Source organism: Vidua chalybeata, chromosome 36 (assembly GCF_026979565.1).
Source record: "Vidua chalybeata isolate OUT-0048 chromosome 36, bVidCha1 merged haplotype, whole genome shotgun sequence".
In the NCBI taxonomy this organism is placed as follows: Eukaryota; Metazoa; Chordata; class Aves; order Passeriformes; family Viduidae; genus Vidua; species Vidua chalybeata.
Genome location: NC_071565.1, coordinates 230658 through 248542, shown reverse-complemented (window position 1 = coordinate 248542; position 17885 = coordinate 230658). Strand labels below are relative to the sequence as shown.

The following is a 17885-nucleotide window of genomic DNA, read 5'->3' as shown; positions in this document are numbered from 1 at the left end:
GGAATTGGGACCTGATCCAGATCTTCTCCCCCTCCAGGGTCCAGAAGGTTCCACAGGGGCTGGGCGTGGCCCGGGTCCGGATGGAGGCGGCGTCGGAGCCGCTGCCGGGCTCCGTCAGGCAGAAAGCTGCCACCCACTCCCCTGGAAAAACGGGAATTTGGGGAATTCTGGGAATTGGGGAATGGGCACGGGCAGCCTGGGCTTCCCTGAGGTTGGAAAATTCACGAAAATTCCTGAAAATTCCGTTCAAAAAGAGCCAAAAATGAGAAAATTCCACCCAGAAATGAGAGAATTCCACCCAGAAATGAGAAAATTCCAACCAAAAATGAGAAAATTCCACCCAAAAATGAGAGAATTCCACCCAGAAATGAGAAAATTCCACCCAAAAATGAGAAAATTCCATCCTAAAAGTGCTCAAGTTATCCCAAAGTTTCCCGAAAAATGGGAATTTTGGGATTTCTGGGAATGGCCACAGGCAGCTCCTGAATTTCTGGGAATACTTGGGGGAATTTTTGGGAATATTTGGGGGAATTTCAGGGAATATTTGGGTGAATTTCTGGGAATATTTGGGTGAATTTTTGGGAATATTTGGGGGAATTTCTGGCAATATTTCAGGTGAATTCCTGGGAATATTTCAGGTGAATTCCTGGGAATATTTCAGGTGAATTCCTGGGAATATTTGGGTGAATTCCTGGGAATATTGGAACGAACCCCCCCGACCCCTCCAGGGCCCTGCCAGGTGAGTGCCAGGACTATTCTGGGGGGATTCCTGGGAATATTTGGGGGGATTTCTGGGAATATTTGGGTGAATTCCTGGGAATATTTGGGTGAATTCCTGGGAATATTTGGGTGAAATTCTGGCAATATTTCAGGTGAATTCCTGGGAATATTTGGGTGAATTCCTGGGAATATTTGGGTGAATTCCTGGGAATATTTGGGTGAATTCCTGGGAATATTTGGGTGAATTCCTGGGAATATTTGGGTGAAATTCTGGCAATATTTCAGGTGAATTCCTGGGAATATTTGGGTGAATTCCTGGGAATATTTGGGTGAATTCCTGGGAATATTTGGTGAATTCCTGGGAATATTTGGGTGAATTCCTGGGAATATTTGGTGAATTCCTGGGAATATTTGGGTGAATTCCTGGGAATATTGGAACGAATCCCCCCGACCCCTCCGGGCCCGGCCAGGTGAGTGCCAGGACTATTCTGGGATGGCCTCACCTGTGGCCAGGCGGGGCAGGTACTTCTCCTTCTGGGGGGGGGTCCCGTAGAGCAGCAGCCCCTTGAAGCCGATGGACTGGTGCGCCCCCAGCGTGATCCCCACGCCCAGGTCGTGCTGGCCCACGATCTGCACCAGCCGCGCGTACTGGGAGCACTGGGAGTCACTGGGAGGCACTGGGAGGGACTGGGAGCCCCCCGGGGTGGAGACTGGGGGGTCCCAGGGGGGTTTGGGGGGGACTGGGAGCACTGGGAGTCACTGGGAGGCACTGGGAGGGACTGGGAGCCCCCCGGGGTGGAGACTGGGGGGTCCCAGGGGGGTTTGGGGGGGACTGGGAGCACTGGGAGTCACTGGGAGGGACTGGGAGTTACTGGGAGCCCCCCAGGGTGGAGACTGGGGGGTCCCAGGGGGTCCCAGGGGGGTTTGGAGGGTACTGGGAGCACTGGGAGTCACTGGGAGTCACTGGGAGGCACTGGGAACACCCCGGGGTGGAGATCGGGGGGTCCCAGGGGGTCCCAGGGGGGTTTGGGGGGGATTGGGAGCAGTGGGAGTCACTGGGAGGGACTGGGAGGGCACTGAGAGTTACTGGGAGGGACTGGGAGCCCCCCGGGGTGGAGACTGGGGGGTCCCAGGGGGTCCCAGGGGGGTTTGGAGGGTACTGGGAGCACTGGGAGTCACTGGGAGGGACTGGGAACACCCTGGGGTGGAGATCGGGGGGTCCCAGGGGGGTTTGGGGGGGACTGGGAGCACTGGGAGTCACTGGGAGCACTGGGAGTCACTGGGAGGGACTGGGAGTTACTGGGAGCCCCCTGGGGTGGAGATCGGGGGGTCCCAGGGGGTCCCAGGGGGGTTTGGGGGGGATTTGAGGGGGTTTGGAGGGTACTGGGAGCACTGGGAGTTACTGGGAGGGACTGGGAGCCACTGGGGTGGAGACTGGGGGGTCCCAGGGGGGTTTGGGGGGATCTGGGGGAGTTTGGAGGGGATTTGAGGGGGTTTGGGGGGGACTGGGAGCACTGGGAGTTACTGGGAGGCACTGGGAGCCCCCCAGGGTGGAGACTGGGGGGTCCCAGGGGGGTTTGGAGGGTACTGGGAGCACTGGGAGTTACTGGGAGGGCACTGGGAGTTACTGGGAGGCACTGGGAGCCCCCCAGGGTGGAGATTGGGGGGTCCCAGGGGGTCCCAGGGGGGTTTGGGAGGGTCTGGAGGAGTTGGGAGAGGATTTGAGGGGGTTTGGGGGGTACTGGGAGCACTGGGAGTGCACTGGGGGTTACTGGGGGTTACTGGGAGTTACTGGGAGGGGATTTTGGGGGATCCCAATGGAATTTTGGGGGGTCCTGGGGGGATTTTTGGGGAATTTAGGGAGGATTTTGGGGTGAATTAGGGAGGATTTGGGGGATTTTGGACAGAGCTGGGAGCACTGGGACTTACTGGGAGTTACTGGGAGGAGATTTGGAGGGTCCCATTGGAATTTTGGGGGGTCCTGGGGGGATTTTGGGGAATTCAGGGAGGATTTGGGGTGAATTTGAGGAGATTTGGGGTGAATTAGGGAGGATTTGGGGGATTTTGGACAGAACTGGGAGCACTGGGGGTTACTGGGAGTTACTGGGGGTTACTGGGAGTTACTGGGAGGGGATTTTGGGGGATCCCAATGGAATTTTGGGGGGTCCTGGGGGGATTTTGGGGAATTCAGGGAGGATTTGGGGTGAATTTGAGGAGATTTGGGGTGAATTTGGGGAGATTTGGGGCATTTTGGACAGAACTGGGAGCACTGGGGGTTACTGGGAGTTACTGGGACTTACTGGGAGTTACTGGGAGGGGATTTTGGGGCTCCCCAAATTTCGGGGGGTGCCTCACCTGGGTGTTGTTGAGCCCCAGCCCCCCAAATTCGGGGGGCACCTGGAGCCCGAAGGCCCCCAGCTCCTTTAACCCTTTCATGGTCTCGTCCTCCACCTTCTCCAGGGCGTCGTTCTTGGCGGGGTTGTTCACCTCCTGCCGGGATTTGGGGGAGAATTCCCGCAATTCCAGAGGATTTCCCTGGAAGGGGGGAGGGTGGGAATGGGGGAAATTTGGGGGTTTTTACCTCAAAGAAGCGGCTGAGGGGACCCACGAGCTCCTGCAGGGTTTGTTCTTGTTCCTCGGTCAGGACTGCGGAGAAAAGAGGGAATTATGGGGAAAATGATCCCAAAATTATCCCAAAATTGTCCTGGAATTGTCCTGGAGTCATCCCGAAATTATCCTAAAATGATCCCCAAGTTGTCCTGAAATTATCCCAAAATTATCCCAAAATTGTCCTGAAGTCATCCCAAAGTTACCCTAAAATGATCCCCAAGTTGTCCTGAAATTATCCCAAAATTATCCCAAAATTGTCCTGAAATTATTCCAAAATTGTCCTGAAATTACCCTGAAATTCTCTTGAAGTCATCCCAAAATTATCCTAAAATTATCCCAAAATTTCCCTAAAATTATCCCAAAGTTATTCTAAAATTATCCCAAAATTGTCCTGAAATTATCCCCAAAATCTCCCAAATTTATCCCAAAATTCCCCAGAAATTGTCCTGAAATCATCCTAAAGTTACCCCAAAAGTATCCCCAAAATATCCCAAAAATGTCCTGAAATAATCCTCAAATTCTCCTGAAATAACCCCAAAATTGTCCTAAAATTAACCTGAAATTATCCCAAAATAGTCCTGAAATTATCCCCAAATTAACCCAATTTTTCCTGAAATTATCCCAAAATTGCCCTAAAATTATCCAAAAAAAAAAAAAACACCTGAAATTACCCTCAAACTTCCCTGAAATTCTCCCAAAATTATTCCAAAATTATTCCAAAATTCTCACCAAATTAGAAGTGAAACTACTTTCAAAATTATCCCAAAATTATACTCAAATTTTCCCAAATTCTCCCCAAAACCACATCAAAATTACCCTAAAATTCCATGTAAAAAATTCTCCAAAATTACACCAAAATACCCCCAAATTTTCCCCAAATTACCTCAAAATTATCCCCCAAAATTTCCTCCAGAATTTTAAATAAAAATCCAACCAAAACCCTCCCTAAATTTTCTCAAAAACTCCCCCCAAACCACCCTAAAATTCCCCTCAATCTCCCCTAAATTTCTTCAGATTTTACAAAAAATTCCCTCCAAATTCCCTCAAAATTTCCCCAAAATTCCCTCAAAATTCCTTCCAAATTCCCTCAAAATTCTCCCAAAATTTTCCTCAAAATTTCCTAAAAACTCCCTTAAAATTTCCTCAAAACTCCCTTAAAATTTCCTCAAAATTCTACCAAGATTTCCCCAAATTTTCATCAAAACTCCGTTAAAATTCCCCCAAAATTTCCTCAAAATTCTCCCAAAATTCCCTCAAAACTCCCTTAAAATTCCTCAAAACTCCCTTAAAATTCCTTCAAAATTCCCTCCAAATTTCCTCAAATTTTTCTCAAAATTCCCTCAAAATTTCCCCAAGATTTCCTCAAAATTCCCTTAAAATTCCTTCAAAATTCCCTCAAAATTCCCCCAAAATTTCCCTCAAAATTTCCTCAAAATTCCCTTAAAATTCCTTCAAAATTCCCTCAAAATTCCCCCAAAATTTCCCTCAAAATTTCCTCAAAATTCCCTTAAAATTCCTTCAAAATTCCCTCAAAATTCCCCCAAAATTTCCTCAAAACTCCCTTAAAATTCCCCCAAATTTTCCCCAAAATTCCCTTAAAATTCCCTCAAAATTTCCTCAAAACTCCCTTAAAATTCCTTCAAAATTCCCTCAAAATTCCCCCAAAATTTCCTCAAAACTCCCTTAAAATTCCCTCAAAATTCCCCCAAAATTCCCTCAAAATTCCCCCAATTTTGGGGTGCCCTCACCTGAGGGGTAGGGGAACACCTGCTCGGTGTTCAGGCGCCCCAAAAACATCCCCACAGCGAAGGATTTGGATTCCTGGGGGGAAAAAAGAATTTTAGGGGCACCCCAAAAACCCCAAATCCCACCAGGACCCCCCAAAAATCCTCCTGGACCCCCAAAAATCCTCCTGGACCCCCAAATTCCCTCAGGAGCCCCCAAATTCCCCCTCAGAACTGCAAAATCCTTCGAGGATCCCCCAAATTCTCCCCAAAGATCCCCAAATTCCCCCCAGAAATCCCAAATCTCCCCCAGGACCCCCCAAAATCCCCCCAGGACCCCCCAAAATCCCCCAAATTCCTCCCCCAAATCCTCCCCAGGACCCCCCAATATCCCCCAAATTCCCCCAAAATCCCCCCAGGACCCCCCAAAATCCCCCTCAGATACCCAAAAATGCCCCCAGGACCCCCCAAAATCCCTCCAGGATCCCCCAAATTCCCCAGAACCCCCTAAAATCCCCCAAATCCCCCCCGGACCCCCCAAAATCCCCCTCAGATACCCAAAAATCTCCCCAGGACCCCCCAAATCCCCCCAGGATCCTCCAAATCCCCCCCAAAATCCCCTGAATCCCCCCCAGATCTTCTGGGACCCCCTAAAATCCCCCAAATTCTCCCCCAAAATCCCCCCAGGACGCCCTAAAATCCCCCCCAGGACCCCCCACTCACCTCGAGGCTGCTCTGGGCTTTTGGGGGGGCTGCCGTGGCCGTGGTGGTCCCAGTTTTGGGGAGCACGGCCTGGGGAAGGGGGGCAGAACCCCCCAAAAAAACCATCAGAGAACCCCAAAATCTTCTCAGGACTCCCAAACCCCTCCAGGACCCCCAAAATTCCTCCTTTACCCCAAAAATCCCACAGAGCTCCCCCCAAAATTCCACCCCCAAAACCCTCCCAGGACCTCCCAGATCTCCCCCAAACTCTTTCAGGACCCCCAAAATGCCCCCAGGACCCCCCAAATCCTCTCCAGGACCCCCCAAATCCCCTCCAGGACGCCCCCAAAACTCCCCCAAAATCTCCTCCAGGACCCCCAAAACTCCCCCAAAATCCCTCCAAGATGTCCAAATAACCCCAAAATCCCCTCCAAGACCCCAAAATTCCCCCAAAATCCCCTCCAGGACCCTCCAAACCCCCCCAAATCCCCTCAGGACGCCCCCAAATATCCTCAAAACTCCCCATAAATCCCCCCAAGCCCCCCCAAATCCCTGCCCTTGACCTTTCCCCCAGTTTCCACCGTCCGACCTTTGCCCCAGTTCTGACGTCACGCGCGCGAGGGAGGGGCGGGGCTCTGGGATTGTTTTGGGATCAGATTTTGGGGATTTGGGAAGGATTTGGGGGGATTTGGGGGGATTTTGGGGTCCCTACCTGCGCCTCGTGCGTGCTCTGCAGCCGGGACCCCCCAAATCTGTGAATTGAGGGGTGAGGGGGGGGTTAAAAAGGAGCCCCCCAAAAAACCTCTGGGACCGCCCCCCCACCCCCCAAATTCCCATCCCCTTCCTCCCCAAATTCTGGGGGTTCCCCAGAATCTCCACAAGATTTGGGATTTCCCCCCCCCAAAATCCCAGAACCCCCCAAAAGCTCCGGGATCCCCCAAATTCCCCAGTCCGGGAACTCCCGAACCCCAAAAATCCCGCGGTCCCCAAACTTCCAGAAGCTTCCAGGACCCCTCCCCAAAACCCCAATTCCGAGAGGCCCCAAAAATTCCCGAACTCCCCAAAATCCCGAATCCCCCAAATCCCAACCCCAGGAACCCCAAAATCCCCAGATCCCCCCCTCAAACCCCCAGAACCTTCCAGAACCCCCAAACGCCAGAACCCCCCAAAATCCCAGAATCCCCCAAAATCCCGAATCCCCCAAACCCCAATCCCGGGACCCCCCAAAATCCCAAAACCCCCTCAAAAACCCCAGCACTCCCCAAGACCCCCCAACTTCCAGAACCTTCCAAGACCCCCCCCCAAACCCCAAATTTTGGTGTTTCTCACCCGGGCGGGATCCGCCGCAGCAGCCGCAGCCCCGCTCCGAGCCCCAGCCCGGCCATGTCGCCGCTGTCGCTGTCGCTGTCGCCGCTGTCGCGATAAACGCGGGGGTGTCCCCGGAGTGTCCCCAAGCCCCCCCCCCCTTCCCCTCACACAAGGTCACGGCCGTGGGCGTGGCCCCGCCGCGCGGCGCACGCTGGGAAACGTAGTGAACCGCTCATTTCCATATGCTAATTTATGCTAACGAAGCGAGGTTATAACACGCCCCGTGTTGTTGCCATGGTGATGGTTGATGTGGGCGTGGCGTGAGGGGCGGGGTTTAAAGGCTCGGACACGCGACTAAAGGAGCTTAAATTGAGGTAAATTCTTTTTTTTTGTTTCCGGCGTTTAATTTTAGGGACTCCTTTTCCTAAATGAAGATTTTTAGGGATTAAAATTTAAAGCGAATCCTGGGGTTTTTCGCAGTTTTTGGGATTTATTTTTACAAGAGACACCCCCCCCCCTCCGCTCCCCAAATTAATGGGTGATTTTTTTTAGGAATTTGAATTTAAAAGACAAGTCTGTTTTTTTCACCGTTTCTTGGGTTTAATATACGGCGAAACCCTCCCAAACTAACTGGTGAGGTAAGAGATATAAATTGGAAAAAAAACCCTGGCTTTTTTAGCTGTTTTCAGGATTTAGTCTTAGGAGAAAAAACTAATGGGGGATTTTTAGAGACTTCAGTTTAAATAAAACCACGGGTTTATTAAAATGTCTCCACGCTTTTCCCCTCATGCTTTTGCCATCTTCCCCGCGTCACATTTCCCATAATTTTTCTCATCACGTTTCCCACCATTTCCCCCCCATTTCCCAATTTTTCCTGCACTTTTTCTCCTTACAGTTCAGGCACTTTTCCCTAAAATGGTTCCCGTAATTTCCCCCCATCTTTCCCACCCTTTTCCCCTCATGTTTGCTACTCACACTTCCTCCTCAAATTTCTCACTTTTTCCCCACATCTTAGCTGTCATTTTCTGCCCTCACATTTCCACTCTTTGTCCCTGTCACATTTCCCAGCCTTTTCCCCCTCACATTTCCTGCTCTTTTCTCCCTCATGTTTCCCCTTATCCCTCACATTTCCCACTCTTTCCCCCCCCCTCACATTTCCTGTTATCTCTTATGCTTTCTGCCCTTTTTCTCTCACATTTCCCCCTCATATTTCTCACCTTTTATCCTTCACGTTTCTCACCCTTTTCTCCCCTCACATTTCCTGCTCTTTTCTCCCTCATGTTTTCTCTTATCCCGCACATTTCCCACTTTTTTCTCCCCTCACATTTCCTGTTCTTTTCTCCCCCATGTTTTCTCTTATCCTGCACATTTCCCATGCTTTTCCCCTCACATTTCCCACTCTTTTCCCCCTCACATTTCCTGTTACCTCTTATGTTTTCCGCCCTTTTTCTCTCACATTTCCCCCTCATATTTATCACCTTTTATCCTTCACATTTCCCGCCCTTTCCCCCCTCACGTTTCCCGCCTTTTCTCCCCTCACATTTCCCGCCCTTTTCCCCCTCACATTTCCCTCCTTTTCTCCCCTCCCGTTTCCCGCCTTTTCTCCCCTCACGTTTCCCGCCCTTTTCCCCCTCACGTTTCCCGCCCTTTCCCTCCTCACGTTTCCCGCCCTTTTTCCCCCCTCACGTTTCCCGCCCTTTTTCCCCTCACGTTTCCCGCCCTTTTTCCCCCCTCACGTTTCCCGCCCTTTTTCCCCTCACGTTTCCCGCCCTTTCCCTCCTCACGTTTCCCGCCCTTTTTCCCCTCACGTTTCCCGCCCTTTTTCCCCCCTCACGTTTCCCGCCCTTTTTCCCCCCTCACGTTTCCCACCCTTTTTCCCCCTCACGTTTCCCACCCTTTTCTCCCCTCACGTTTCCCGCCATTTTCTCTCCTCACGTTTCCCACCCTTTTTCCCCCTCACATTTCCCACCCTTTTCTCCCCTCACGTTTCCCGCCATTTTCTCCCCTCACGTTTCCCGCCATTTTCTCTCCTCACGTTTCCCACCCTTTTTCCCCCTCACATTTCCTGCCCTTTTCTCCCCTCACGTTTCCCCCCCTTTTTCCACCATTTTCCCTCCCATTTTGGGGGCTCCCTTTGGGGTTTTGGGGTGCAGCAGACGGACAGACAGACACGATCCCCGCGCAGGTACGAAGCAACGGCGCTGTTTATTTACAACGGGAGGGGCTGCAGCCCCCCAAAATCCAAAATATTATCCTTCAAACAAAGAGGGGAAGGGAGTAAAAGGTGGGGGGAGCCCCCCAAATTCCATCTGGGGGAGGTTTAGGGGGGAGAATCCCCCAAATCCCTCCCTTAAACTCCCCCCAAACTGGGACAGACTTCCTGTTTTGGGGGTGCCCCCCCCTGCAAAATGATGCTCTAAACACCCCCAAAAACTTGGGGGAGGCACCCCCAAAAAAGTGGGGGGCAGGGAACGTTTAGAAAAATAACACACATGAAAAAACTTGTTTCCAAAACCTCAGAGTTTGGGGTGAGGGACCCCCAAGTCCCCCTCCCCAGTTCAGGGGTGGGATGCCCCCAAAATCTTGTACAGGGGTTGAGACACCCCAAAACCTCATGAATTGGGGCACAGCACCCCCAAACCCCGTGCTCTGGGGGGTTAAATATCCTCAAACCCCCTTGAACTTAGTGGGGTCCCCCAAATTTTAACTGGGACCCCAAAACCTCATAACATGGGGAAGGGAACCCCAAAATTCTCTTCTTTTGGGGCAGGGGACCCCAAAACCCTCTCTGTCAGGGACGTTTTCCCCAAATCATAGTTTGGGGGCTGGGGCCCCCAAATTCTCCTTTTCTTGGGGGTGGGACACCCCAAAATCTCATGATCTGGGGCAAAGAACACCCCAAAATCCCCCTATTTTAGGGGGAGTCCCCAAAATCTTTTTGTCTGGGGTGAAGGACCCCCAAACCCTCCTTTCCTGGGGGTGAGGGACCCCAAAATCTCATAATTTGGGGTAGGGGACCCCTCAAAACCTCCCCTATCTAACGGGGGGCTCCCCCAATCGTAATTTGGGGTGAGGGAACCCCCCCAAATCTTCCCATCTTGGGGGTGAGGGACCCAAAAAAAATCTCATGATCTGGGGTAAGTGCCCCCCCAAATCTTGTACCCCAAAATGGGACCCCAAAACCCTCCTGTCCTGCAGATGAGGGACCCCAAACCACCCCCAAATTTTGACTGGAACCCCAAAACCCCACAACTTATCGGGGGGAGGTAAAAATCCCCCAAATCTCCCCATTTTTTGAGGGAGGTGGACCCAAAATCTCACAATTTCAGGGGTTTTATAAACCCCAAACCCTCACAATTTTTTGGGGGGGAGGTTCCAACCCCCAAATTTCCAATTTTGGGCACCTTCCAACCCCCAAACCTCACAATTCCAGGGAGAGCCACAACCCCAAAACCTCAAATTCTGCGGGGAAACCTTACAAACCCCCAAACCTCACAAATTCCGGGGGCGACTTCCAACCACCCTCCCCCGAAAAAAAATTCCAATTTTGGGAACCGTACAACCCCCAAACTTCTCATTTTTTGGGAGGAACCTCCAAGCCCCCCAAAACCCCAGGGAAGGTCACAAACCCCAAAATTTCTGATTTTGAGCACGTTGCACCCCTCAACCCCTGGCGGAAGCGAGGCCGGGGAGCCCCAAAAGCGCTTCTGGGGGGGTTTTAGGGGTCGCTGGTGGCCCGGGGGGTGGCGGGGGCGGCCCTGCGGGGCCCCTCGCGGCATTTTTGGCAATAGAAGACGTCGGGGACGTTGTTTTTCTTCACCTTGGCGCAGGACAGGTGGATCCAGGTGCCGCACTGGCTGCACTCGATCATGGGCCGGCCGGCGAAGGGTTTTTGGCAGTAGCAGGTGATCAAATCCCACGAATCGTCGCCTGGAAAACCAAAAAAAAACCCAAAAAAAAAAGGTAAAACGTGCAGAAATTGATAGGGGATTGTGGTCTGAAAAAAAACAGGGAAAAAATACAGGAGTTTGGGTTGTGCTAAACGCTGGAAATGTTATGGAGGTGTTGAAATATCTCAATTTTACATCCAAATCCTACATGGAATCTGAGTTTGCTCTGGGATCAACCGAATCACAAAATTTATGTCCCAAATTCCAACTGGGATGCCTCAAACTTTCTCTGAGAACCCCAAAAATTCAGCCAGGACCGTCCAAACCTGACCTGAAACCCCCAAACTTCACCCCAAAACTCCCCTCCAGGGCTGTTAAATCCCCTAAAAAGTCCCAAATTTCCCCCAAATCCCCCCAAAACCCGACCCCAAACTCACCCAACTCCACCATGATGTCCTCACCCGTGACCTGCGTGTCCCCTCCAGGGACCCCAAACCCCCCTGAGACCCCCAAACCTCACCCCAAAACCCCTCCAGAGACCCCAAATTCCCCTCAAAACCCCAGATTTCCCCCAAACTCACCCGACTCCACCACAATGCTCTCGTCCATCACCTGGGCGTCCCCTCCAGGGACCCCAAACCTCCCCCCAAACCCCCCTGAGACCCCCTAAAACTCCTCCAGGACCCCCAGATTTCCCCCAAAACCCCCAAATTTCCCCCGAACTCACCCAACTCCACCATGATGTCCCTGTCCATGACCCACACATCCCCACCAGACACCCCAAACTCCCCTGAGACCTCAAAACCCCCCTGAGACCCCTAAAACTCCTCCAGGAACCCCAAATTTCCCCCCAAAACCCCCCAATTTCCCCCGAACTCACCCGACTCCACCATGATGTCCTCATCCACGACCTGGGTGTCCCTCCAGGGACCCCAAACCACCAAACCTCCCCCCAAACCCCCCTGAGACCCCAAACCCTCGCCCCTAACCCCCCTGAGACCCCCTAAAACTCCTCCAGGACCCCCAGATTTCCCCCCAAAACCCCCAAACCCCCCAGTTTCCCCCGAACTCACCCGACTCCACCATGATGTCCTCGTCCATGACCCGCGCGTCGCTGTCGCTGCCGTCGCCGTCCCTGCTGGTCTCCGTGCTCCCCCCTTCCTTGCCCACCCCCAGAACCCCCCCGGGCCCCCCCAGCACCCCCAATTTCCCCCCGTCAGGGGGCAGGGGAGGGGGAGGGGGCGGCGGCGGGGGAGGGGAGGGCGGCTCCTCCTCGGAATCCGTCTCCTCGCTGGGGGAGCCCCTCCCCAGAACGCCGCCGTCCCCTTTTTTCCAGCGCCGCTTTTTGCTCTTTTTCACGCGAAGCCGCGAGTTCTCGCGGCCGCCGCGGGAGCCGCCGCCGGCCGAGTCCCCGCGGCGGCTCCGGCGCTCCCGGCGCTTCTGGGGGGGCGGCCCCGGGTTATTTTGGGGCGCGGGGAGGTCGAACAGGGAGTCCTTGAGGCGCATTTTGTCCAAAATGGCCGATTCCGGCGGCGCCAGGGCGCGTTTCTTGGAGGATTTGGCTTTGCGGACGAAGGTCTCGATGGTTCGCAGCGCGGCCGGCGCCGAGCCCCACGCGTCGCCCGCGGCCGCGCGGGGAGAGCTGGGCCCGGACGAGCCCCAGGGCGGCTCCTGCGGGGCAAAGAGGGCCCAAAAGTCAGCGGGGACCCCCAAACCCACCCCAAAATCTGACCCGGCATGCCCGAAGTCCAACCTCAGGTACCGAATGTACCCCAAAATCCAACACAGGAACAGCAAATGTACCCCAAAATCCAACTGAGGAGCTTCAAACTCACCCCAAAATCTGACCCAGCATGCCCGAAGTCCAACCTCAGGTCCCGAATGTACCCCAAAATCCAACACATGAACCTCAAATTTACCCCAAAATCCAACTGAGGAGCTTCAAACTCACCCCAAAATCCAACTCAGGAACCTTAAATGTACCCCAAAATCCAACCTCAGGTCCCAAATGTGCCCCAAAATCCAACCCAGGAACCTCAAACTCACCCCAAAATCCAACCTCAGGTCCCAAATGTACCTCAAAATCCAACACATGAACCTCAAATTTACCCCAAAATCCAACCCAGGAACTTCAAATTTACCTCAAAATCCAACCCAGGAACTTCAATTTTACCTCAAAATCCAACCCAGGAACTTCAAATTTACCTCAAAATCCAACACAGGAACTGCAAATTTACCCCAAAAACCAACCTCAGGCCCCAAATGTACCCCAAAATCCAACCCAAGAACCGCAAATTTATCCCAAAATCCAACTGAGGAGCTTCAAATTTACCCCAAAATCCAACCCAGGGCCCCCAAATGTACCCCAAAATCTAACCCAGGAACCTCAAGTTTACCCCAAAATCCAACTGAGGAGCTTCAAATTTACCCCAAAATCCAACCCAGGAACCGCAAATTTCTCCCAAAATCCAACCCAGGGCCCCCAAATGTACCAAAAATCCAACTCAGGGCCTTCAAATTTACCCCAAAATCCAACTCAGGAGCCTCAAACTCACCCCAAAATCCAACCCAGGATGACCAAAATCCACCCAGGACATCCAAATTTACCCCAGAGTCCAACTCGGGACCCCAAAATCCACCCCAGAAACCCCCAAAACCAACTCCAGAGCACCCAAAATCAACTCCAGAACCCCCAAATCCAAGCCACGACCAACAAAGTCCCCGCCAAAACCCACCCAGGACTCCAAAACCAACTTCAGGACCCTCAAATTCATCCCCAAAGCAACCCCAGGACCCCCAAAATCCGCCCCAAAAATCCCCCCTCACGAACCCCCGCCTCAACATGGCGCCGCCGCGCAAGGCACGCCGGGACTCGTAGTCCCCACACCAAGCGCCGCCTACAACTCCCAGCATCCCCGCGGCGCGCAGAGGGCGTGGTCACGCAAAACGCGCCGTTATTGGTCCTCCCGAATGGGCGGGGCTTTTCCCTCAGGGACCTTCCCTCTGTGGGCGTGACTTAGGGCGGAACGCCACGCGATTGGCGGAGCGCGAGAGAGGGGCGGGGTTTAGCGCGCTGTCAATCACGCGGGGGCCGCGCGGGGCACGCTGGGAGCTGCCGGGGCGGCGGCGGGGCCGGGGGGAACCGGGGGGGGGGAACCGGGGGGAGGGAACGGGGGGGGGGGGTCGGAAATTAAGGAGCGGGGACCCCCCCCTTAAAAATCTCCCACTTCTTTAAAGCCCTGTTCGGTGCTTCCCCGTGACCTCCCGGTGCCCCTCCGGTACCTCCCCGCAACTCCCGGTGTTCTCCCGGTGGCCCCGCCGGTACCTCCCGGAGGCCTTGGGTGCCCTCCCGTTACCCCCGCGATCTCTCCCGGCGCCTCCGCGGCCTTCCCGGTGCTTCCCCGGCCCTCCCGGTGCCTCCCCGGTAGCTCCCGGTAACCCCCCGGTGCCCTCCCGGTGCCTCCCCGGTTACCTCGGCGGCCGCCGGGATGTACCCGGCGTAGGCCAGCACGAAGCTGCAGAACTTATTGAAGTCCTCGATCGTCCTCCGCCGCTTTTCCGGGGGCTGCCGGTACCGGGAACCGAGCGGGGGGGAGAGGGGCTCACCGTGAACACCGGGACTTTCCCGTTCACCCCCCCCCCCCAAAGCCCCGGGACCCGGCCCGGTTTCACCGGGCGCGGTGAAAGGATTGAGCAGCGGGGGAATCCCCGTCCCCCACCCCTCCCGGTGCCCCCCCGGTGCCTCCCGCTGCCCCCCCCTCACCTGCGGTTCGCTTTTCAGCGGCGCCAGCGCTTCTGTGGAACGGCAAGGGACGGGGGGGTCGCACCGGCACCGGCACCGGAGCCTCCCCGGGATCGCTACCGGGGCTCCGGACGCTCCAACCCCCCCCCCGGTACCGGTTCCAAACTCCCCCCCTTCCCCTCGCTTCTGCGCTCCCGCTGCTGCCGCTCCCTCCGGGCCCGCTACCGGCACTCTGAGCGGTCCAACCCCCCCTCCGGTACCGGCTCCAAACCCGCCCGGTTCCGCCTCCAGCTCCCCCCGGTACCGGCTCCAAACCCCCTCCGGTAGCGGCTCGAGCTGCCCCCGGTACCGCCGCTCTGAGCGCTCCGAATCCCCCCCCGGTGCCCGCTTCAAACTCCCCCCGGTACCGGCGCTCTCAGAGCTCCAAACCCGCCCGGTTCCGCCGCTCTCCGCTCCCCCCATCCCGGCACCGCCACTCCCGGTGTCCCCCCCCTCCATTACCGGGACCCCAACCCCGCCGCTCCCGGGACTTTGGCGGCTCCAGCGCCGCCGCTCCGGGGCTCCCCCGCGCCCGCCCGCTGCTGCCCCGGTACCTCCGGGCTCGGCCATGGCCGCGGCCCCGCCGGGCCCCCCCCCGGTTCCGCGCCCGCTCCGTCCGGTGCCGCCTCGTTCCGCGCCGCCCCCGCCAGGCCCCGCCCCCGCCGCCAAAACCCCGCCCATTCCCCTCAGCGCGCACGCCCCGCCCCGCCTCCTCCGCCAAACCACGCCCCTCTCCGGGCGCCGCACGCCCCGCCACACTCGCTTTGATTTCTACGCATGCGCGCCATCCTAATTATGCAAACCACGCCTCCCCAAAAAGATTTTCCGTCTCATTATACCGACCACGCCTCCGTTTAGCCCTACTTTGAGTTCTACGCATGCGCGCGGCTTTCATTATGCAAATCGAGCTCTCGCCCTGCCCTTATTTTCCTTTATGCGCATAAGCAGCGTGGTCATTATGCAAACCACGCCCCCTCCTCGCCTAGTATGGCACCCTGCGTGCGCTCGCGGAGCTTATTATGCAAGCCACGCCCCCTCCCTGGTTCTACTTTGCTTTGTCCGCATGCGCAAATCTTTCGTTATTCTAGCCACGCCCCTCCACACCCATATTCGGCGCCTTACGCACGCGCAAACAGCTCATTATGCAAACCACCCCCCCTCCTCACCCATATTTGGCGTTCCACGCAGGCGCGCCCAGCTCATTATGCAAACCCCTCCCCTTCCACAGCGCGCACGCGCCCTCTCCTTCAAGCCACGCCCACTTCCTGTCCAGGCCCTGAGGCGGCTCCGTCGCTTTTATTTGGGGGGGGGGGGGGGGAGGGGGCGGGAAAAAAAAACCGGGAACGGGAAAAAATCGGGAAAAAAGCGGGAAAAGAACCGGGAAAAGCGGGAGCGGGAAGCACCGGGAGAGCCGCGGGCAGGGCGGGAGCAGCGCGCGCTCAGGCCCCGTAGACGCTCTCGTCGCTGTAGGCGATGTAAAGGAAGAAATCCTCCTCGTGGTGTTCCTGAGGGGGGAAAACCGGGAATTCAGGGGTTAAAACCGGGAATTGAGGAGTTAAAACCGGGAATTGAGGGGTTAAAACCGGGAATTCAGGGGTTAAAACCGGGAATTCGGGGGTTAAAACCGGGAATTGAGGGGTTAAAACCGGGAATTGAGGGGTTAAAAACCGGGAATTCAGGGGTTAAAACTGGGAATTTTGGGTTAAAAACCGGGAATTCGGGGGTTAAAAACCGGGAATTTGGCGGTTAAAACCGGGAATTCGGGGGTTAAAACCGGGAATTTTGGGTTAAAACCGGGAATTCGGCGGTTAAAACCGGGAATTCGGGGGTTAAAACTGGGAATTTTGGGTTAAAACCGGGAATTCAGCGGTTAAAACCGGGAATTCAGGGGTTAAAACCGGGAATTCGGGGGTTAAAACCGGGAATTTTGGGTTAAAACCGGGAATTCAGGGGTTAAAACTGGGAATTTTGGGTTAAAACCGGGATTTCGGGGGTTAAAATCCGGGAATTCAGGGGTTAAAAACCGGGAATTTCCACTGAGGCTCCTCCCCCATCGGATTTTGGGAGAATTCCCAAAAATTCCCCGATTTCCCCTCCGGGAGCGCCCCTGGAATTTTGGGTCCCCCCCGGCCGTGAAGTTTTTGGACTCTTCCAATTCCCCCCCCCCAATTACCAAAATTTTGGGTTTTTCTTCCCGGATTTTTGTTTTTTTTCCTGGATTTTTGGTTTTTTTCTTGGATTTTGTTTTTTTTTTCCTGGATTTGGGGTTTTTCCAGGATTTTGGGGGTTTTTTTTGCAGGGATTTTGGTTTATTTTCCTGGATTTTGGGGTTTTTTTCCCGGATTTTGGGGCTTTTTCCTGGATTTTGTTTGTTTTTTTTTTTTTTTCCCCGAATTTTGGGGTTTTTTTCCCGGGATTTGGGGTTTTTCCGGGATTTTGGTTTTTTTCCCGGATTTTGGGACTTTTCTTGGGATTTTTAACACCCCATTCCCAAATTTTCCTCAATACCAAATTTCCCAATCCCAAATTTCCCCCCCGAATCCCAAATTTCCCAATCCCAAATTTTGGGGATATTTTGGGGAGATTTGGGGATATTTTAAATTGGGGAGGTTTTGGGGATTTTTTGGGGAGGTTTTTGGGAAGTTTGGGGAAGATTTTGGGGAAGTTTCAGAGAGGTTTTGGGGAGGTTTTGGGGTATTTTTGGGGAAGTTTTGGGGTATTTTTGGGCAAGTTTTGGGGAGGTTTTGGGGCTGTTTTGGGTTGGTTTTGGGGCATTTTTGGAGAGGTTTGTGGGGTATTTTTTAGGAGGGTTTGGGGTTGTTTTGGGGCTGTTTCGGGCAGGTTTTGGGTATTTTCGGGCAGGTTTTGGGGCTGTTTTGGGCAGGTTTTGGGGCTGTTTTGGGCAGGTTTTGGGGCTGTTTTAGGGAGGTTTTTGGGGCTGTTTTGGGCAGGTTTTGGGGCTGTTTTAGGGAGGTTTTGGGGCTGTTTCGGGCAGGTTTTGGGGTATTTTTGGGCAGGTTTTGGGGTATTTTTGGGGAAGTTTTGGGGTATTTTCGGGCAGGTTTTGGGGCTGTTTTGGGCAGGTTTTGGGGATATTTTTGGGCAGGTTTTGGGGATATTTTTGGGCAGGTTTTGGGGTATTTTCAGGCA

At 54.3% G+C, this 17885-nt stretch overlaps 3 protein-coding genes across 4 annotated transcripts in view; all 3 read right to left on the bottom strand.

The window, feature by feature from the left end:
• Window positions 1-7207, bottom strand: part of LOC128802281 (very long-chain specific acyl-CoA dehydrogenase, mitochondrial-like) — a 7612-nt gene extending 405 nt beyond the window's left edge. Inside the window, exons 1-8 of the mRNA XM_053968565.1 lie at window positions 7086-7207; window positions 6469-6508; window positions 5778-5846; window positions 5079-5151; window positions 3302-3366; window positions 3076-3210; window positions 1224-1368; window positions 12-141 (exon numbers count right to left, since the gene is read on the bottom strand). Of these exons, the coding sequence (XP_053824540.1) occupies window positions 12-141; window positions 1224-1368; window positions 3076-3210; window positions 3302-3366; window positions 5079-5151; window positions 5778-5846; window positions 6469-6508; window positions 7086-7141 (713 nt within the window). The 5' untranslated portion in view covers window positions 7142-7207. The remainder of the gene's footprint in view (window positions 1-11; window positions 142-1223; window positions 1369-3075; window positions 3211-3301; window positions 3367-5078; window positions 5152-5777; window positions 5847-6468; window positions 6509-7085) is intronic.
• A 2043-nt stretch (window positions 7208-9250) lies between these two features.
• Window positions 9251-15373, bottom strand: PHF23 (PHD finger protein 23). 2 transcript variants are annotated; one of them, XM_053968603.1, is made up of 5 exons: window positions 15290-15373; window positions 14718-14749; window positions 14427-14519; window positions 12028-12625; window positions 9251-10994 (listed from the first exon to the last, which is right to left on the bottom strand). In XM_053968603.1, exons 1-5 carry the CDS (start codon window positions 15303-15305, stop codon window positions 10783-10785), a joined length of 951 nt encoding a protein of 316 aa, XP_053824578.1. In that variant the 5' UTR covers window positions 15306-15373; the 3' UTR covers window positions 9251-10782. The 2 variants fall into 2 exon arrangements, with proteins under 2 accessions (XP_053824578.1, XP_053824579.1); XM_053968604.1 differs by lacking the exons at window positions 14427-14519; window positions 14718-14749; window positions 15290-15373 and adding an exon at window positions 12790-12899.
• Window positions 15374-16003: 630 nt separating this feature from the next.
• GABARAP (GABA type A receptor-associated protein) overlaps window positions 16004-17885 on the bottom strand; it is a 7093-nt gene continuing 5211 nt past the window's right edge. The window contains exon 4 of the mRNA XM_053968591.1: window positions 16004-16240. Coding sequence (XP_053824566.1) covers window positions 16175-16240 — 66 coding nt within the window. The 3' untranslated portion in view covers window positions 16004-16174. The remainder of the gene's footprint in view (window positions 16241-17885) is intronic.

Bases quoted from the DNA above. Each gene is read 5' to 3' on its own strand.
- PHF23 (XM_053968603.1), bottom strand. The intron at 12,626-14,426 runs GTAACCGGGGAG...TTTGCCCCGCAG, and splicing joins ACATCCCGGCGGCCGCCGAG to GAGCCGCCCTGGGGCTCGTC. The intron at 10,995-12,027 runs GTGAGTTCGGGG...TTGGTTTTCCAG, and splicing joins GGACATCATGGTGGAGTCGG to GCGACGATTCGTGGGATTTG.